This window comes from Scyliorhinus canicula, chromosome 9 (genome assembly GCF_902713615.1).
Source record: "Scyliorhinus canicula chromosome 9, sScyCan1.1, whole genome shotgun sequence".
Lineage (NCBI taxonomy): Eukaryota > Metazoa > Chordata > Chondrichthyes > Carcharhiniformes > Scyliorhinidae > Scyliorhinus > Scyliorhinus canicula.
Window position 1 is genome coordinate 139,486,991 of NC_052154.1, and position 17,618 is coordinate 139,504,608.

General features: G+C 52.5%; 1 protein-coding gene across 4 annotated transcripts in view; it reads left to right on the forward strand.

Moving 5' to 3' along the window:
- Positions 1-17,618, forward strand: part of eps8l2 (EPS8 like 2) — a 285,853-nt gene that overhangs the window by 247,314 nt on the left and 20,921 nt on the right. For 3 of the 4 annotated variants that reach the window (XM_038807699.1, XM_038807701.1, XM_038807702.1), the window contains one exon: positions 3,071-3,204. In XM_038807699.1, coding sequence (XP_038663627.1) covers positions 3,071-3,204 — 134 coding nt within the window. The remainder of the gene's footprint in view (positions 1-3,070; positions 3,205-17,618) is intronic. The other variant, XM_038807700.1, reaches the window with a different exon arrangement.

A 17,618-nucleotide genomic window follows, 5' to 3' on the forward strand; every position in this document is an offset into this window, starting at 1 on the left:
GTTTTTCAAATTCCTCCATGGCCTCTTACTTCCTACCTCTGCACTCTCCTCCAAACTCACAATCCTCTGAGTTATCCGTGAACCATATTCTGGCGTCTTGCGTATTCCAATTTTAATTATTCTACCATTAGTTGCTATACCTTCAGTTTCCGGACCTAATCACTGAAATATGCTCCGTACACCATTCTGCCTTTGCCAAGCTTTCTTGCTTAGAAAACTGTATATGTTCCAAGCTATTGTCATTTGATATAATATATTGATGTGGTACAGCATCATTCTTTGGCATATAATGCCCTGGCAAAGATCATCAGGTAATTTCAGTACACCAGAGGCACTGTATAAGTATAAGTTGTCGTACAACAGGGCAAATAATTGCATGCAATTTCAAGCAGTTCGAAACATCTTCACGAGTCTTAGCCAGGAATTATAATATTTAAATCAATGTGAAATCATGCACATGAATTAGAGGGAAGAAAAATATGATTAAATCAGAAATATGGAGAAAATAGAAAGAAAAAGTAAAGCAATTTATTTTATTAAAATTTCCAATAATAATTAAAATATGAAGGAATGCGATGCTACACTTTTTTTAAAAATAAATAAAAAAATTAAAAAATTACAGAGCCAGAAAGCTTGTTTGTCAGTACGTTGACACCACTAAAAATTCAGTTACACCTGAATGAACCTAACATTTTCAGGCAGGTTTCAGAGATCATAGAATTTACAGTGCAGAAAGAGGCCATTTGGCCCATCGAGTCTGCACCGGCTCTTGGAAAGAGCATCCTACCGAAGCCCACACCTCCATCCTATCCCCAGTAACCCCACCCAACACTAAGGGCAATTTTGGACACTAAGAGCAATTTAGCACGGCTAATCCACCTAATCTGTATATCTTTGGACTGTGGGAGGAAACCGGAACACCCGGAGGAAACCCACGCACACACGGGGAGAACGTGCAGACTCCACATAGTGACCCAAGCCGGGAATCGAACCAGGGACCCTGGAGTTGTGAAGCAATTGTGCTAACCACTATGCTACCATGCTGCCCACGGTAGGTAGTTGTAAAGTACTGCTAGCTCATATCTTTCATGGATTTTAATGTCAAATATCTTGGTGAGGCGCAGGTTTGGCAAAGCTTGTAGCGGAGCGTGGCAAGTTGACACATTTAACCACACTTGTGTGACTATCACTTTCTGATATACTTCATAATAAGGATGAGTGTTGGTAGCCTCACCATTGCCTCAATCACAAAACCTGGGTCCATTAGGTTGGCTAGTGTAGAAAAAGAAAATGCTACACCGGTATCATTGCTAATTTGCTTCTAAGAATGGCTGTTAAGGCAAATGGCCAATTTTCCTTCAAGCTTTCATAATTTAGATTTCCGATACCTTTAATTATTTTCATTATTTGCCTGCAGTGTACCCTCTCGACGATAAAACCATCCTTTCCTATGATTAAATAAGCAGAATTGTATCCAGTAGTCCAAATGGGTTTTGAGAAAGGCTTGTACGTTTTTTTTTAAAAACTGCAAATGCTGGAAATTTGGGGGGTGGGGGGAACACACAAATGCTAAAAGTGTACTACACTTCAGTCAGAATTCATGAAGAGAGCAGGCAAGTTAGCATCTCCAATGACATGACATCTGCTTTCCCCTGCTTGTGCTATCAGACCCTATACGAATCTAGCACTTTCTGCTCTTTTAGTTTCAGATCTATTCTTCTTATAGCTTCCTTGGCGTGCCTCACAGTGCTTTGTATGTTCACATCCTGTTTCTTTCAGTCTTTAATTTATTTGTTTGACGTAAAGATCATATCAGGCACCTAACAATCACTCAATTTTTCTTTTGGATTTTAGATAATTGCACTGACACATCCTGGGTGGGATTCTCTGATCCTGAGCCTAAGTGTTGACGCGTTTCTCAACAGCGTCAACATGGCCTCAGGAGCAGTGATTTTGACCGCTACAGGGGGCCAACACGGCACTGGAGCGACTCCAGCTGCCGATCCCGGCATCAGATGGGCGCCAACGCTCGCATGCAGAGTGGAACCGGCGCGATTACCACGCATGTCCCGACGCAACATGGCATACGGCTAGAGAGGGCGGCGCTGAACAAAATAGGCCCCAGCCCGAGGCCGGCCCGCTGATCAGTTGGCCCGGATCACGGGCCAGGCCACAGCGGAGGCTCCCCCCAGGGTTGGACCCCCCCCACCAGGTCATCCCCGGGTCCATTCACACCGGGTCCCGCCAGGTAAGACCAGGTGTGATCGCGGCGGTGGGACTTGGGTGTTTTTGTACGGCCACTCGGCCCATCCCGGGCCGAAATTGCCGGGGGGGGCGCGCCAACCGCACCGACACCAATGGCACAGATTCTCCGCTCTCCGGAGAATCGGCGGACTGGCATCGGGGCGGCGTTGCGCGATTCGTGCCCATCCCGGCGATTCTCCTACCCAACCTAGGCTGAGAGAATCCCGCTCCCTCTTTTTTTTTTTGCTTTCCCCCTACCCTTGAGGCTTTTTTCATGTTTGTTGAATTATAATCTTCCAGCTCTGATAAGAGGCATGTCTGAAATGCTGGTCAACCTGTTCTCGTCAGGAATGATGACTGACTCCAGTGGAATTCGAGTCCCGCGTACTAAGACACAGCTGCCTTTCTTCATTAAAATTATAGAATGGTAAAAGCGCAGAATGGGGTCGTTCATTCCTTTGTGTCTTTGCAGGAGCAATTTAGCTAATCCCACTCCTTGCCCTTTCCCTATATCTCTGCAATAATTTTTCTCTTGAGATAATTATCCAATTTGCTTTGGATGGTCACGATTGAATTTTCTTCCGTCACACTCTCAGGTCGTCCAAAACAAGTGGAATTGTTTTTTTTGAACTAATGTTTGGTGTGTGTGATTTCAGTTTTAAATTCTGAATAATCCACTCAAAAACAACACTATCTAGTTCAAAATTGAAAGTTCTTAGACATACAATTTGGTCTTCATGCAGTATCCAAACTGATATTTAGGTTCACACTACACTTGGGATCCCATATAAAGTTGTTTTCACCATCATTTGTTTTTGTCTTTCAGCATTCATCGGCACCGTGCTTCCCTCCTCCCAATGGGTATGCATACTGTAATACATCATTCAAGAGAGGCCAGATTGCTGACCAGAATACCGCAGTGGATGCTTTTAAGCAGAGTGTTAGTCGGCATGTAGATAGGTAACTGGTATTAGCATGCTGTGGAGAACTGGTACAATGTGCATTCTCTTCCTTTCCTGCTGGTATGGACCTGTATGGACGGCTTCTCTGCATTAATATTCCCCAATGGGTTAGTAAGGGGGTGCTCTGCGATCCACAAAACTAACAGATTTCTCAATTTGCTTATCCCTTTTATTTTACAGCCTTTTTGTTTGGAGCTTTGATATCCCTTTTTTTTTAAAACGTGAGTTTTAGAATGTTCAGTACAGCGGAAGATTTTGGCTCTAGTTTCCTTAAAACTGTAGGAGCTTTGCGACTGTGACCTCTAATCCTGGCCTCTTGAGCATCTCTGATTTTAATCGTCTCACTAGTGGTGGCTGTGCCTTCAGTTGCATTGGCTGTAAACACTGGAGTATCCCTCTGATGGTCTGTCGCTAACTGTCTTTCCTCCTTTAGATACTCCTTAAAATCTATCTGAAAGCTTTCAGTCATCTGTCCTAAGAACTTACGTGACTCTGTGTCATATTTTGTTTCATAATGCATCTGTGAAGCAGCTTGAAATATTTTAAGATGTAAAGGCGCTATCTAAATTTAAGGTCTTGTTGTATGCGTGACTGGAATAAATGTGGAAGATAAGTTCTGGAATCAACTCGGGTTGGGTGGACAGCGTGTGAGTCAGAAATTTGCCACAGATCTAGAAATTAAAATGAATATTTTAACTCCCAGGATACATTTGAGAGCAAAGGCTGTCTGACTTCCCATGGATTCCATTTGGGCATTTGGAAACAATCAGTGTAAAATCATATGGTCCAGAGGCTGCCCACTGCAAGTGCCTGAACTGTCCAATTGCCCTCAAGGGTGTCCTGTAGGGTTCTCGTACCCCAGCATTGGGGGTAGGTGGTGGCAGCCTTCACCAAGTGAAGGCAATGATGGCTCTGCTTTACCTGGCTTTTACCTGCCATTTTCACCTGGCAAGAAAGCAACTGTGGCTTCCTGCTCGGGTCACCAAGTGAAACTTATACTGGATCGAAAGAATGTAATGGACCAACATGCATATGTAAAAGAGGACCCTACAGGCTTTGAGTTGATACCCTTATCACCTGCCTAATAGAACAGATTAAAATCAGACACCAGGGGTGGGATTCTCCGCCGGCGTGATTCTCCGTTTTGCCGGCGCCCGGGGGTTTCCCGACGACGTGGGGCTGCGCCACAATGGTAAACCCCATTGACCGGCCAGCGTAACGGAGAATCCCGCCGGCAGGTCGGGGCAGAAAAATGGCACGGTAGGGCGGAGAATCCAGCCCCAGGTGCTCCCAGTGCCTTCAGACTAGGTAAATAACGATGTCTGCCAGGTGGGGAGGGTGAAAATTGTCCTTTCAACTGTTACAATAACCAAAGCCTAGGGAAGGAATGCACAGTGTGAAGACTTTAATTTGATAACCTTCAACATCAAATCTGACATGGAGACACCTTCGCTAATACAGCAGTCTGTGCTTCAGAGAGGAACTCTGAAATTCTATGGCGATACGTTGGGGCACCAACTCTTGCAATGAGGTACCATTTGACACCTGACCTCACCAGCTGCAGTTTTGGGGAAGTGCAGAGTAGGAACTTCTCTAACAACAGGAACAATTAGAGGGCAATTGTCCCATTGCTGCTCTTGTGCACGTTGTTAAGTAGCATTGGGGTGGGGGGGGGGGGGGGGCACGGTGGAATAGTGGTTAGCACTGCTGCCTGACAACACCGAGGACCCAGGTTTGATACCGGCCCCGGGGACACAATCTGTGTGGAGTTTGCACATTCTCCCCATGTCTGTGTGGGTCTCACCCCCACAATCCAAAAAGATGTGCAGGTTAGGTTGATTGGCCACAGTAACTTGCCCCTTAATTGGAAATAAAAGAATGGGATACTCTTTATAAAAAAAATAAAAAAATTTTTTTAAGTAGCATCAACAGAATCCTGGAGACAGATTGGCCACCCTCTTCATGACAGGCATTTTCATAAAAACAAACCAAAGCAGAAGAGAAATCGTACAACATTATTAATAACCAACACCCACACTTTTCCCCCACCCCTGCTCCCCACCATTATCCCCTTCTCCCCACCTTTATCCCTTTCTCCCATTTTACCGTAACCCCCCAGCCCCCTTAGCTGACCCCTGATTCCTCCATAAAGAAGTGAATGAACGGCTTCCACCTCCAAGTGAACCCATCGATGTACCCCCCTCAGAATGAACTTGACCTTCTCCAGACTCCGGAATGCCACCAGGTCATACATGCACATCCCCGCTTTCGGCAGCTCCGAGTCCCTCCATGCAAGCAAGATCCGCCTCCAGGCTATCAGGGAGACAAAGGCCAAAACATCGGCCTCTCGTCCCCTGGACTATCGGGTCTTCTGACACCCCGAATATCCCCACCGATGGGCTCAGGGGCCACCTTCACCCCCAGCAGCTCTGACATTACGTCTGCCAGAACCCCTTCAGCTTCAAACATGCCCAGAAGATGTGGATGTGATTCACGGGCCCCCCCGCGGATCACCCACACCGTTCCTCTACCTCCTCAAAAAAAGAACTATTCATCCGTGCTACCATCATATGTGCCCTATCGACTACTTTAAACTGAACGAGGATGCATTCACACTTCACAGGGCCTCAGTCCATGTCCCGGCTTCCACCTCCCCTCCCAGCTCGGTAGCACAGAGGTTAGCACCGTTGCTTCACAGCGCCAGGGACCCGGGTTCGATTCCCGGCTTAGGTCACTTCTCCCCGTGTCTGCATGGGTTTCCTCCGGACGCTCTGGTTTCCACCCACAGGACCCATACGACATGCTGTCAGGTGAATTGGACATTCTGACTTTTCCTTCAGTTTCCCCGAACAGGTGCCAGAGTGTGGCGACTAGGGAATTTTCACAGTAACTTCATTGCAGCGTTGATGTATGCCTACTTGTGACACTAATAAAGATTATTTTTTAAAAACTCCTTCTCCCACTTTATGTCCCTCACCAGGGCCATCTCCCGGTCCATCAACTCCTTGTAGACCTCAAACATCTTCCTCTGCCCTTTTTAAAAAAAAAAATTATTTTAATTCAAATTTTCACAAAATATCAATAACAGAAAATACTAAGAACAGAAAGAACAAAAATTAAGAACCCCCCCCCCCCACCATGTATACAAAAAAGAAGAAATAAATTAACGCCCGTCATTAGCAAAAAACATATCACGTCTCTTCAGCCCAAACAAAGAGAAGACCCACCCCTCCCCCCCGGGTTGCTGCTGCTGCTGCTGGCCTTTTTCTACCGTTCTGCCAGGAAATCTAGGAATGGCTGCCACCTCCTGAAGAACCCCATGGTTTGAAGATCCCCTTAGAGCAAATTTCACCCTCTCCAATTTAATAAACCCCACCATATCGTTGACCCAGGCCTCCACGCTTGGGGGCCTCGCATCCTTCCACTGAAGAAGAATCCTCCGCCGGGCTACTAGGGACCCAAAGGTCAGAATGCCGGCCTCTTTCGCCTCCTGCACTCCCGGCTCCTCTGCAACCCCAAATATTGCGAGACCCCAGCTCGGTTTGACCCTGGATCCTACCACCCTCGACACCGTCCTTGCTACGCCATTCCAAAATTCCCCCACGCTGGGCATGTCCAGAACATATCTGTATGGTTTGCTGGGCTCCCTGAGCACCTAATACATCTGTCGTCGCTCCCAAAAAACCGTCTCATCGTTGTCCCGGTCATGTGAGCCCTATGCAGCACCTTAAACTGTATGAGGCTAAGCCTCGCACAAGAAGAGGAGGAGTTCACCCTTCCTAGGGCGTCCGCCCACGTCCCCTCCTCAATCTCCTCCCCCAGCTCCTCCTCCCATTTACCCTTCAGCTCCTCCACCGAGGCCTCGTCTACCTCCTGCATCACTTGGTACGTTGCCGAGATCCTCCCCTCTCCAACCCACACCCCCGAGAGCACCCTGTCCTGACCCCCGCACGGCGGCAGCAGAGGGAACTCCGCCACCTGCCGCCTGACAAACGCCCTTACCTGCATGTACCTAAAGGTGTTCCCCGGGGGCAGCCCGAACTTCCCTTCCAGCTCACCCAGGCTCGCAAACTTCCCGTCTATGAACAGGTCCCCCAGCCCCCTAACACCTGCCCTGTGCCAACTCAGGAATCCGCCATCAATTCTCCCCAGGACAAACCGGTGGTTGCCCCGTATCGGGGACCCCATCGAGGCCCCCACCTCCCTCCTGTGCCGTCTCCATTACCCCCAAATTTTGAGGGTAGCCGCCACCACCGGGCTCGTGGTATACCTCGTTGGAGGGAGCGGCAGCGGCGCCGTTACCAGCGCCTCCAGGCTCGTGCCCACACAGGACGCCATCTCCATCCTCTTCCATGCTGCCCCTTCCCCGTCCATTACCCACTTACGCACCATCACTGCGTTGGCAGCCCAATAATAGCCACAGAGGTTGGGCAGCGCCAGCCCCCCTCTCCCTGTCCCGCTCCAGGAACACCCTTCTCACCCTTGGGGTCCCGTGCGCCCACACAAATCCCGTAATGCTCCTGTTAACCCGCCTGAAAAAGGCCTTCGGGATAGGGATGGGGAGGCACTGGAACAGGAACAGAAATCTCGGGAGCACCGTCATCTTGACTGATTGCGCACCCTACCCGCCAGAGACAGCGGCAACATGTCCCATCTCTTGAACTCCTCCTCCATTTGCTCTACCAGCCTTGTGAGGTTAAGCTTATGCAAGGCCCCCCAGCTCCTTGCCACCTGGACCCCCAAGTACCTGAAGCTCCTCTCCGCCCTTTTTAGTGGGAGCCTACCAATCCCCACCTCCTCGTCCCCCGGGTGTACAATAAACAGCTTGCTCTTCCCCATGTTGAGCTTGTATCCTGAGAAATCCCCAAATTCCCTGAGAATCCTCATCACCTCCGGCATTCCCCCCACCGGGTCCGCCACATATAACAATAAGTAATCCGCGTAGAGCGACACTCGGTGTTCCTCCCCACCCCGCACCAGCCCCCTCCAGTTCCTCGACTCCCTCAGCGCCATGGCCAGGGGTTCAATTGCCAGCGCAAAAAGCAGGGGGGACAAGGGACACCCCTGCCTCGTTCCTCGGTATAACCGAAAATACTCCGACCTCCTCCTATTCGTGGCCACATTCGCCATCGGGGCCTCATATAGCAGCCCCACCCACCTGACAAACCCCTCCCCAAACCCAAACCTTTCCAGCACCTCCCACAAGTACCCCCACTCAACCCTATCAAAGGCCTTCTCCGCGTCCAACGCCACCACTATCTCCGCCTCCCCTTCTACCGCCGGCATCATTATAACATTCAAGAGCCTCCGTATGTTAGTATTCAGCTGCCTCCCCTTCACGAACCCCGTTTGATCCTCGTGGATAATCTGCGGCACACAGTCCTCTATCCTCGTGGCTAAAATCTTCGCCAACAGCTTGGCGTCCACATTTAAGAGTGAGATCGGCCTGTATGACCCACACTGCAGGGGATCCTTGTCCCGCTTAAGGATCAAGGAAATCAGCGCCTGAGGCAGAGCCCCCCCTTCCCTTGCTTCGTTGAAGGGCCTAACCAACAGGGGGCCCAACTGGTCTGCATGCATCTTATAAAATTCGACCGGGAACCCATCAGTCCCCGGCGCCTTCCCCGACTGCATGCTCCCTATCCCTTTGACCAGCTCCTCCAGCTCAACCGGCGCCCCCAGTCCCTCCACCTGTCCCTCCTCCACCCTCTGGAATCTCAGCTGGTCCAAAAAGCGCCCCATCCCCCCCTCCTCCACTGGGGGTTCGGACCGATACAGTTCCTCATAAAAGTCCCTGAAGACCCCATTAATGTCTACCCCCCTTCGCACCACATTTCCTCCCCTATCCTTAACTCCACCCATCTCCCTGGCCGCATCCCGCTTACGGAGCTGATGCGCCAGCATCCTGCTCGCCTTCTCCCCATATTCATACACCGCTCCCTGTGCCTTCCTCCACTGAGCTTCAGCCTTTCTGGTGGTCAACAAGTCGAGCTCAGCCTAGAGACTACGCCGCTCCCTCAGCAATCCCTCCTCCGGAGCCTCCGCGTATCTCCTGTCCACCCTCACCATCTCCCCCACCAATCTTTCCCTCTCTCTCTCTGCTCTCTCCTCTCCCTGTGGGCTCAAATGGAGATCAACTCCCCCCTAACCACCGCCTTCAGCGCCTCCCAGACCGTCCCCACTCGGACCTCCCCGTTTTCATTGGCCTCCAGGTATCTCTCGATACATCCTCGAACCCGCCCACCCACCTCCTCGTCCGCCAGCAGCCCCACCTCCAAGCGCCAAAGCGGGCGCTGGTCTCTCTCCTCCCCCAGCTCGAGGTCCACCCAGTGCGGGGCATGGTAAGAAATGGCTATCGCCAAATACTCAGCATCCTCCACCCTCACAATCAGCGCCCTACTCATAATGAAAAAATCAATCCGGGAATAGGCCTTATGCACATGGGAGAAGTATGAAAATTCCCTGGCCCTCGGCCTCGCAAACCTCCATGGATCCACCCCTCCCATCTGGTCCATAAACTCCCTCAGCATCTTAGCCGCCGCAGGCCTCCTGCCCGTCCTGGAACTGGATCGATCCAGTGGCGGATCCAGCACCGTGTTGAAATCCCCCCCCCCCATTATCAGGCCCCCCGCCTCCAAATCTGGAATCCGGCCTAACATGCTCCGCATGAAACCCGCATCGTCCCAATTCAAGGCATATACATTGACCAGCATCACCCGCTCCCCCTGCAGCTTGCCGCTTACCATCACATACTTCCCGCCGCCGTCTGCCACCACATTCGACGCCTCAAACGACACCCTCTTCCCCACCAGGATCGCCACCCCCCCGATTTTTTGCATCCAGCCCCGAATGAAACACTTGGCCTACCCATCCCTTCCTCAATCTAACCTGATCCGCCACCTTCAGGTGCGTCTCCTGAAGCATGGCCACATCCGCCTTCAGCCCCTTCAGGTGCGCAAACATGCGGGCCCGTTTGACCGGCCCATTCAGTCCCCTCACATTCCAGGTGATCAGTCGGATCAGGGGGCTACCTGCCCCCTCCCCCGTCGACTAGCCATAACCCTTCCTCAGTCCCCCACGTGCCCGCACCCCCCGCTCAGCCCGTTCCCCACGGCGACAGACCCCCATCCCGACCCCCCTCTACATGCTCCAGCTCCTTCTCGGCCATTCCAGCAGCAACCCGGTACCCCCCCCCCCCCCCCCCCCCCCCCCCCCCCCCCCCCCCCCCAAGCTAGGGCCCCCTCTAGCTGCGTAACCCCTTCCATTGTACTTCTGTAAGTCAGCCGACTCCTGCTGACCCCGGCTGCTCCCGCCACCCCAATGACCCTCCCCAGTTCAACACAACCACCCGCGCCCCCCCCCCAAGTGCCGTCCCCGCCCACTGCCCCTCCAGCGCGGGAGAGAAGCCTGCGCTTCCATCCCAAGCCTCGCCCCCCCCCCCCCGACCCAACATGCGGGAAAAGATGGGCACATGACCCAACAGGACCGCGAACCACTTCCAAACTCTCAACCAGTGAAGTAAAATAGACGTGACAAAATGCCCAAATAAACAGATAACAGTCCCAAATAGCGAAAAAGCAGAACAGCAAAAAGACATCATCAAATAAAACCGATAAAAGCGAAAGGATACCAAGGAGGACACAGCCTCCGGGCTGTATACACCGTTCCCCAGCCCCCAGTCCTCAGTTCAAGTCCAGCTTCTCTGCCTGGATGAAAGCCCAGGCCTCCTCCGGAGAGTCAAAGTAGAGCTGGCGCTCCTTATAAGTGACCCAGTGGCGTGCCGGTTGTAACAGGCCAAACTTGACCCCCTTCTTGTGGAGCACTGCCTTCGCCCGGTTAAAACCAGCCCTTCTCTTTGCCACCTCCGCACTCCAGTCTTGGTAGTTCCTGATCTCCGCATTCTCCTACTTACTACTCTCCTTCTTCGCCCATCTCAGCACACACTCACGGTCGACAAAGTGGTGAAAACGGACCAGCACCGCCCGAGGCGGCTCATTTGGCTTGAGTTTCCTCAGCAGCACCCGATGGGCACCCTCCAGCTCCAAGGGTCCCTGGAACGACCCCGCGCTCATTAGCGAGTTCAGCATCATAGACACATAGGCCTCCAAATCCGAACCTTCCAGCCCCTCTGGGAGGCCTAGAATCCGCAGGTTCTTCTGGCGGGCGCGGTTCTCCATCTCCTCCATCCTCGCTGACCACTTCTTGTGGAGCGCCTCGTGCGACTCCACCTTCACTGCCAGGCCCAGGAATTCATCCTCGCTCTCCGAGGCCTTTTGCCGAAGCTCTCGGATCTCCGCACCCTCAGCCGTCTGGGTCGCCATGAGCTTGTCCAGGGAGGCCTTAAGCGGTTCCAGGATCTCTGACTTCAGCTCCCTGAAGGAGCGCTGAAGCAGCTCCTGCTGCTCCCACGCCCACTGCTGCCACGCTGCTGATTCCCCGCCCGCCGCCATCTTGCCTTTTCTGCCTCCAACCTTTCTCTGCTCCAAAGCCGATTTTTTTGACCGCTCCGCTCCTGGTCCAGGCCATCCACCGGTGGAGAATCTTGGAGGAAGTGTTCCCACACGGGGAAAAGTCCAACCAGCACCGCTACAGGCCCTTAAAAGAGCCCAAAGGACCGAAAATAGCGGGAGTTACCGAACGTGCAGCTTAGCTCCGCATCACCCCAACCGGAAGTCATCTTCCCCTGCCCTATCTCATCCTTTGACATTACCTTATCCTGCAACCCCAGAGGCGGCAGACCCCCGCCACCCGGGCACAGATCAGTGCCTACACTGAGGCACCCTCCAGTCCCAAATGCTGCCTCCACCCTCACCCGAGTGCCTGACTGGCGAGAACGGCAGAGGCGCTGACAACAAATCCCTTAAAAATGTTCCCCTATACAATGCTGCCTGCATCCGACTCCAGGCTGACCCTCCCCTACCACCCATTTCCTAACCATGGTGTTGTTCGCCACCCAGTAGTAGTTCATGTTCGGCAATGCCAACTCTCTCACCCTCCAATTTTTGCCCCCGCTCCTAAGCCGCGGGATCTTCCCTCCCCACACAAACCCAGAGATCAGCGCATTAACCTTTTTGAAGAACAATTTCAGAACGAAGATTGGGAGGTTATGAAACATGAACAGAAACCTTGGCAGTATCATCAACTTTACAGTCTGCACCCACCTCGCCAGCGACAGTACATCTCAACTCTTAAGATCCCTTTTCATCTGCTCCACCAACCGAGTCATGTTCAGCTTGTTCAGCTGTGTACAGTCCCGTGTCACCAGGCTGCCCAAGTATCTGAAACTCTCCCCCCACTACATTGAACAGCAAATCCTCTAATCTCTTCTCCGGCCCTCTGGTCTCAATAGGGACATCCTCGCTCTTTCCCCTATTCAACGTGTACCCGGAGAACTGGACAAATTCCTCCAAAATCCCCATAATGTCCCCAATACTGCCCAATAGATCCGAAACGAAGAGCAGTTCGTCCGCATACAGCGGGATCCTGTGCTTGGCACTCCCTACCCCGCACAATCCCTCTGCAGCCCCCCCCCCCCCCCCCCCCCCCCCGATGCCCTAAAAAGCGGCTCTATCGCCAAAGCAAAGAGCAACGGGGAGAATAGAAATCCCTGACTCGTCTCCCGATGCAGCCCAAAATAACCTAAACTCATTCAGTTCATCCACACACGTGCGACCAGCACCTTATATGGTTGCACAGTGTTTAGCACTGTTGCTTCACGGCGCCAGGGACCAGGGTTCAATTCCTGGCTTGGGTCACTGTCTGTGTGGAGTATGCATGTTCTCGCCGTGTCTATGTGGGTTTCCTCTTGGTGCTCCGGTTTTCTCCCACATGTTCCAAAAGATGTGCTTGTTAGGTGGATTGGACATTCTAAATTTTCCTTCTGTGTACCCGAACAGGTGCCGGAATGTGGCAACTGGGGAATTTTCGCAGTAATTTCATTGCAGTGTTAATGTAAGCCTACTTGTGACACTAATAAAACTTATTATTATTATTATTATTATATATCAACCGGGCCCAGTCCACAAACCCCTGCCTGAACCCATACCACCCTAGCACTTCTCATCGATACTCCCACTCCACCTGATCAAACAACTTCTCCACGTCCATCGCCACCACCTCCAGCCCCTCCGAAGGCATCATAATAATATTGAGCAGCCTCCTCACATTCACGAACAACTGCCTCCCTTTCACAAAACCTGTTTGGTCCTCGATTTGCGAGGCCAACATCTTCGCCAATAACTTGGCGTCTACATTCAGTAGTGATATTGAGCGGTACAACTCACAGTGCTCCGGACCCTTGCCCTTTTTCAATATCAGGGAGATGGAGACCTACCTTCTATAAAATGCCTCAAACACACCATTCACCCCCTCCGGATCCAGTGCCTTCTTACTGTACTCCTATACTGCCCCTCTGGCCCTCCATAACTGTCTCACCGCCTTCCCCATGGACACTAATCCAAACTCCATCTGGACCCTCTGCCTCTCCTTCAATAGCCCTGCTTCTGGGTCCTCCGAATATCTCCAATTCACCCTCAGGATCTCATCTACCAGCCTTGCATTCTCTGCCCGCTCTGCTTCCTCCCAGTGTCCCCGAATCAAGATTAACTCTTCCCCTAACCGCAGCCTTGAGCGCCTCCCAAGCGTGGTGGTCGTGACCTCCCCTGTGTTGTTTAACTCTGCGTACCCTTGAATGGCAGCCCTCACACACCACCTCATCTGCCAACAGCCCCACATCTAGCCTCCACTACAGGCGCTGCGGCTGCCCCCCCCCCCCCCCCCCCCACACCCGTCAACCAACCCTGCTAGCAATACCTTATCCAACATGAAAAAGTCAATCCAAGAGTACACCCGGTGTACGTGGGAGAAGTATGACAAAATCTTCACCCTCGGTCTCCTGAACCTCCATGGGTCCATTTCCCCCATGTGCTCCATAAACCCCTTCAGCTCCTACGCCACTACTTACACCTTGACCGACCTCGGGCTCAACCGGTCCAAACTCTGCTCTATAACCATATCGAAATCCTCTGCCCCCCACCCATCCAATAATCACCGGGTGCGATTCCAAGTCAGGAATCTTCTCCAGCACCTGCCTCATGAAATCCACATCATCCCAATTTGGGGCATTAATGTTTACCAGGACCATTGGCAACCGCACTCAGCATCACAAACATCCCCCCCCCCCCCGCCCCCGAGGCTGTCACAATATTCCCCACCACGAACGCCACCCTCTTATTGACAAGCACTGCCATCCCCTTGTCTTTATCCCCAGACCCAAGTGGAACACCTGCCCCACCCATCCTTTCCTTAACCTTGTCTGGTTCCCTATCTTTAAGTGTGTCTCCTGCAGGAAGGTCACTTTCGCCTTCAAACACCCGTGACCCTTTGACTAGCCCATTCAGCCCCCTCGCGCTCCACGTGACCCCCCCCCCTTTTTCCGGTCTGTGTCATGTGACCCTCCAAGCCCACCCTCTGATATCCACCATCATCGACCCTTTATCAACTGCAACACATCATCCACACCCTTCTCAGAAGCCCTCCCCACCCTTAAACAAAACACCAGCCTCTCTCCTCCCCATGCCTACCTCCTGGCAAACCCTCACTACACTCCGGTTAACTAGCCCGCCCAGCTAGCATGGTGCCCTCCTCCCAAGGGGCGGGATTCTCCGCGAACCAGCGGGGCAAGTTACTCCAGTGCGAAGGAGTGGCGTGAACCACCCCGGCGTCTGGCCGCCCCGAAGGTGCAGAATCCTCCGCACCTTCAGGGGCTAGGCCGGCACCGGAGTGGTTGGCGCCGGCTGGTGCGGAAGCAGCTTGGCGCCACGACAACCGGCGCTGAAGGGCCTACGCCGGCCGGTGCGAATTGGCGCATGCGCGGGAGTGCCAGCGTGTGTTGGCGTCATCCCAGCGTAGGGGGGGGTTCATTTGATCACATGCCATCGTGGGCTGTTACACCAGTCAGCGCGGAGCAATAGAGTGCCCCACAGCACAGGCCCGCCTGCGGATCGGTGGGTGCCAATCACGGGCCAGGCCACCATGGGGGCATCCACCGGGGCCAGATCCCCCCGCACCCCCCTCCCCCCCGAGAACCCCGGAGGCCGCCCGCGGAGACAGGTCCTGCCGGTAAATACCTGTCGTAACATACGCCGGCGGGACTGGCAGAAAACGGGCGGCCACTCAGCCCATCGCGTGCCGGAGAATCGCCGGGGGTGGGGGGGGGGGGGGGGGGGCGCTACCAACAGCCCCTGACCGGCGCGGGGTGATTCCCGCCCTCGCCAAATCCCCGGCGTCGGAGAATTCAGCAGCCGGCAGGGGCGGGATCACCCTGCCCCCCCCCCGGGTCGGAGAAACCCGCTCTTGGCCTCTAACTTCCCTACCATCCCAATCTCTCTTCCCCCCCCCCCCCCCCCCCCCCCCCCCCCCGGCATCCACACCCCCGTAACGAGCAACAAAAGGGGTACATTCCTGTGATGATCTCCCATGAAAAGCCTGCCCTCCAGAAACTTCACCGTCAAAACTACTTCAAAGAAAATACTTTTCAAAAAACACAGGTACAATCTCCTCCGAACGTCAATATCCTCACTCTTTTCCAAGTCCATTATCCCTCATGAACTCTTATCGCCTCTTCTGGATCATCCGGTCCTGAGTTTCCAGCCTCTGCTCCACTCTCTCGATTCCCGACATAGTCGGTTCCACCACCTTGGCTGACAGAACGTTCCATTTAGAAACTCTATTAGCAGCTCTGTTGACCACTGGGTGGGCAGGCCAGCTCCCTTGCCCTCCACCATCGTATCTTGTGACGAACCACACAGACTCGCCTATTTCAGCAGTTTTTTTCATCTTGCCCCACTCCTAGTTCATGACTCTATCCACCAGCCACACGAGAGAAATAAAGCCTTCCACAGGCACTCCTGCACCTCTTGCACTGAAATATTTCCCCCTTCGGGGAAAAGACCAAAAAATACCGCCTTGAACAGGTGCCACCAAATGTGAGACCGCTCACTCCATAGCCGCCACCGGAAGTCCAAACTTCACTCTAATGTGCAGATTTCCCCGGGGGGGAATCTCGAGGGGATTCATCCCCTTCGCCTCTGAGATCTCACCATTCAGCACTGGTCCCTACCTGGCAGAACGGCACTTGGGGTCTTCCAAGGGACCGGAGGTCACCAGCTGCATGCCCTTTGGGCAGGGTGGTGCCCTGCCACTGCCAGCCAACATGGGCACTGCCAGTGTTCCAGATTGGCACTGCCAAGCTGGCATTTTGTTCTGTACGCGCAATTGGACTTGGGTTGCCCAGCTTGGATGCAGTGGGGGGAACGGTGACCGTCCCATATTTGGTCTGGGCTGGGGGGGGGGGGGGGGGGGGGGGGGGGGGAAGAGGAGAGGTCAGGGATTGTTACGGTGACCTCGGAGATCGGAATGCCATTTAAAAATGGTGTCCCGATCTCTCACTATAATGGGGAGTTCTGGCGAGCGGAGCGCCCCACTGTACATAACGGGGCTATATGCAGCCTCGGCCGCGTGTTTCCCATTCAGCTCTTTATTCAACGGGAGTCATGTTGAATAGCCATGTATTTCTCGACACTGCGAGTGCCGGGGTACAAGCGACTAAATGCGCTTGCTAGGGGACTTTGTTCTCTTTTGGGAGAATCGCGCCCTATGATTATAAAAGGATTATAATTTTCTACATTTCTCATGGTGGTTGGATTTAATTAATGTAGCTGCATTTATTTTATGGTGCTTTGCATGCTTTGTGCTGCCTTGCTTCACAAATCAGTTTTCCACAGCCCTGCAATTAGTTACACTGATCAGATATTGTAAAATGAACCAATACAGCATGTTGCTGAAAATGTAGTCTTAAATTAATGTATTTTATGGCAGTTTGAGAAATTGAACATGTTTTATACTATTCCATTTGACGTAATGATTGGATGAAGAGGTCAGTGCTGATTCAGCTGAATGCCAAGCTAGGGCGGGCTTCAATTGCTCTGAGTGCCTTTGGGCTAAGGGAAGGAAAACTGACCTGGATTCCTGATCACTGGCCTGCGACTCTTGTTGGAAATTTTATCAATGTGTAAGTAAGGAAGAGGCAGGATTTTGCTCAATTAATATATTCCACAGTGGACTATCGTAGCAAATCTTACTGCCTATGCCAAGGGTTAATTGTTTGGGACAACTGGCCACTTTAGAACTGCACTCCAACAAGGAATCACCATTCTTCTGAGCAAAGCTTTTGAGGGTACATCTCTGTATTCGAGCTCCTCCCACACACCGATCGAGTTGGCACAGCTACCCTCTGCCGAGTTGTTGGCTGCCGTGTAACATGTGCTGTATTCACTATTAGGTGAAATGAACCAAAGGAGTGTGTTGAACTGTAGGAGTGATAACATATCAATGTTACAATGTTCACAAGTG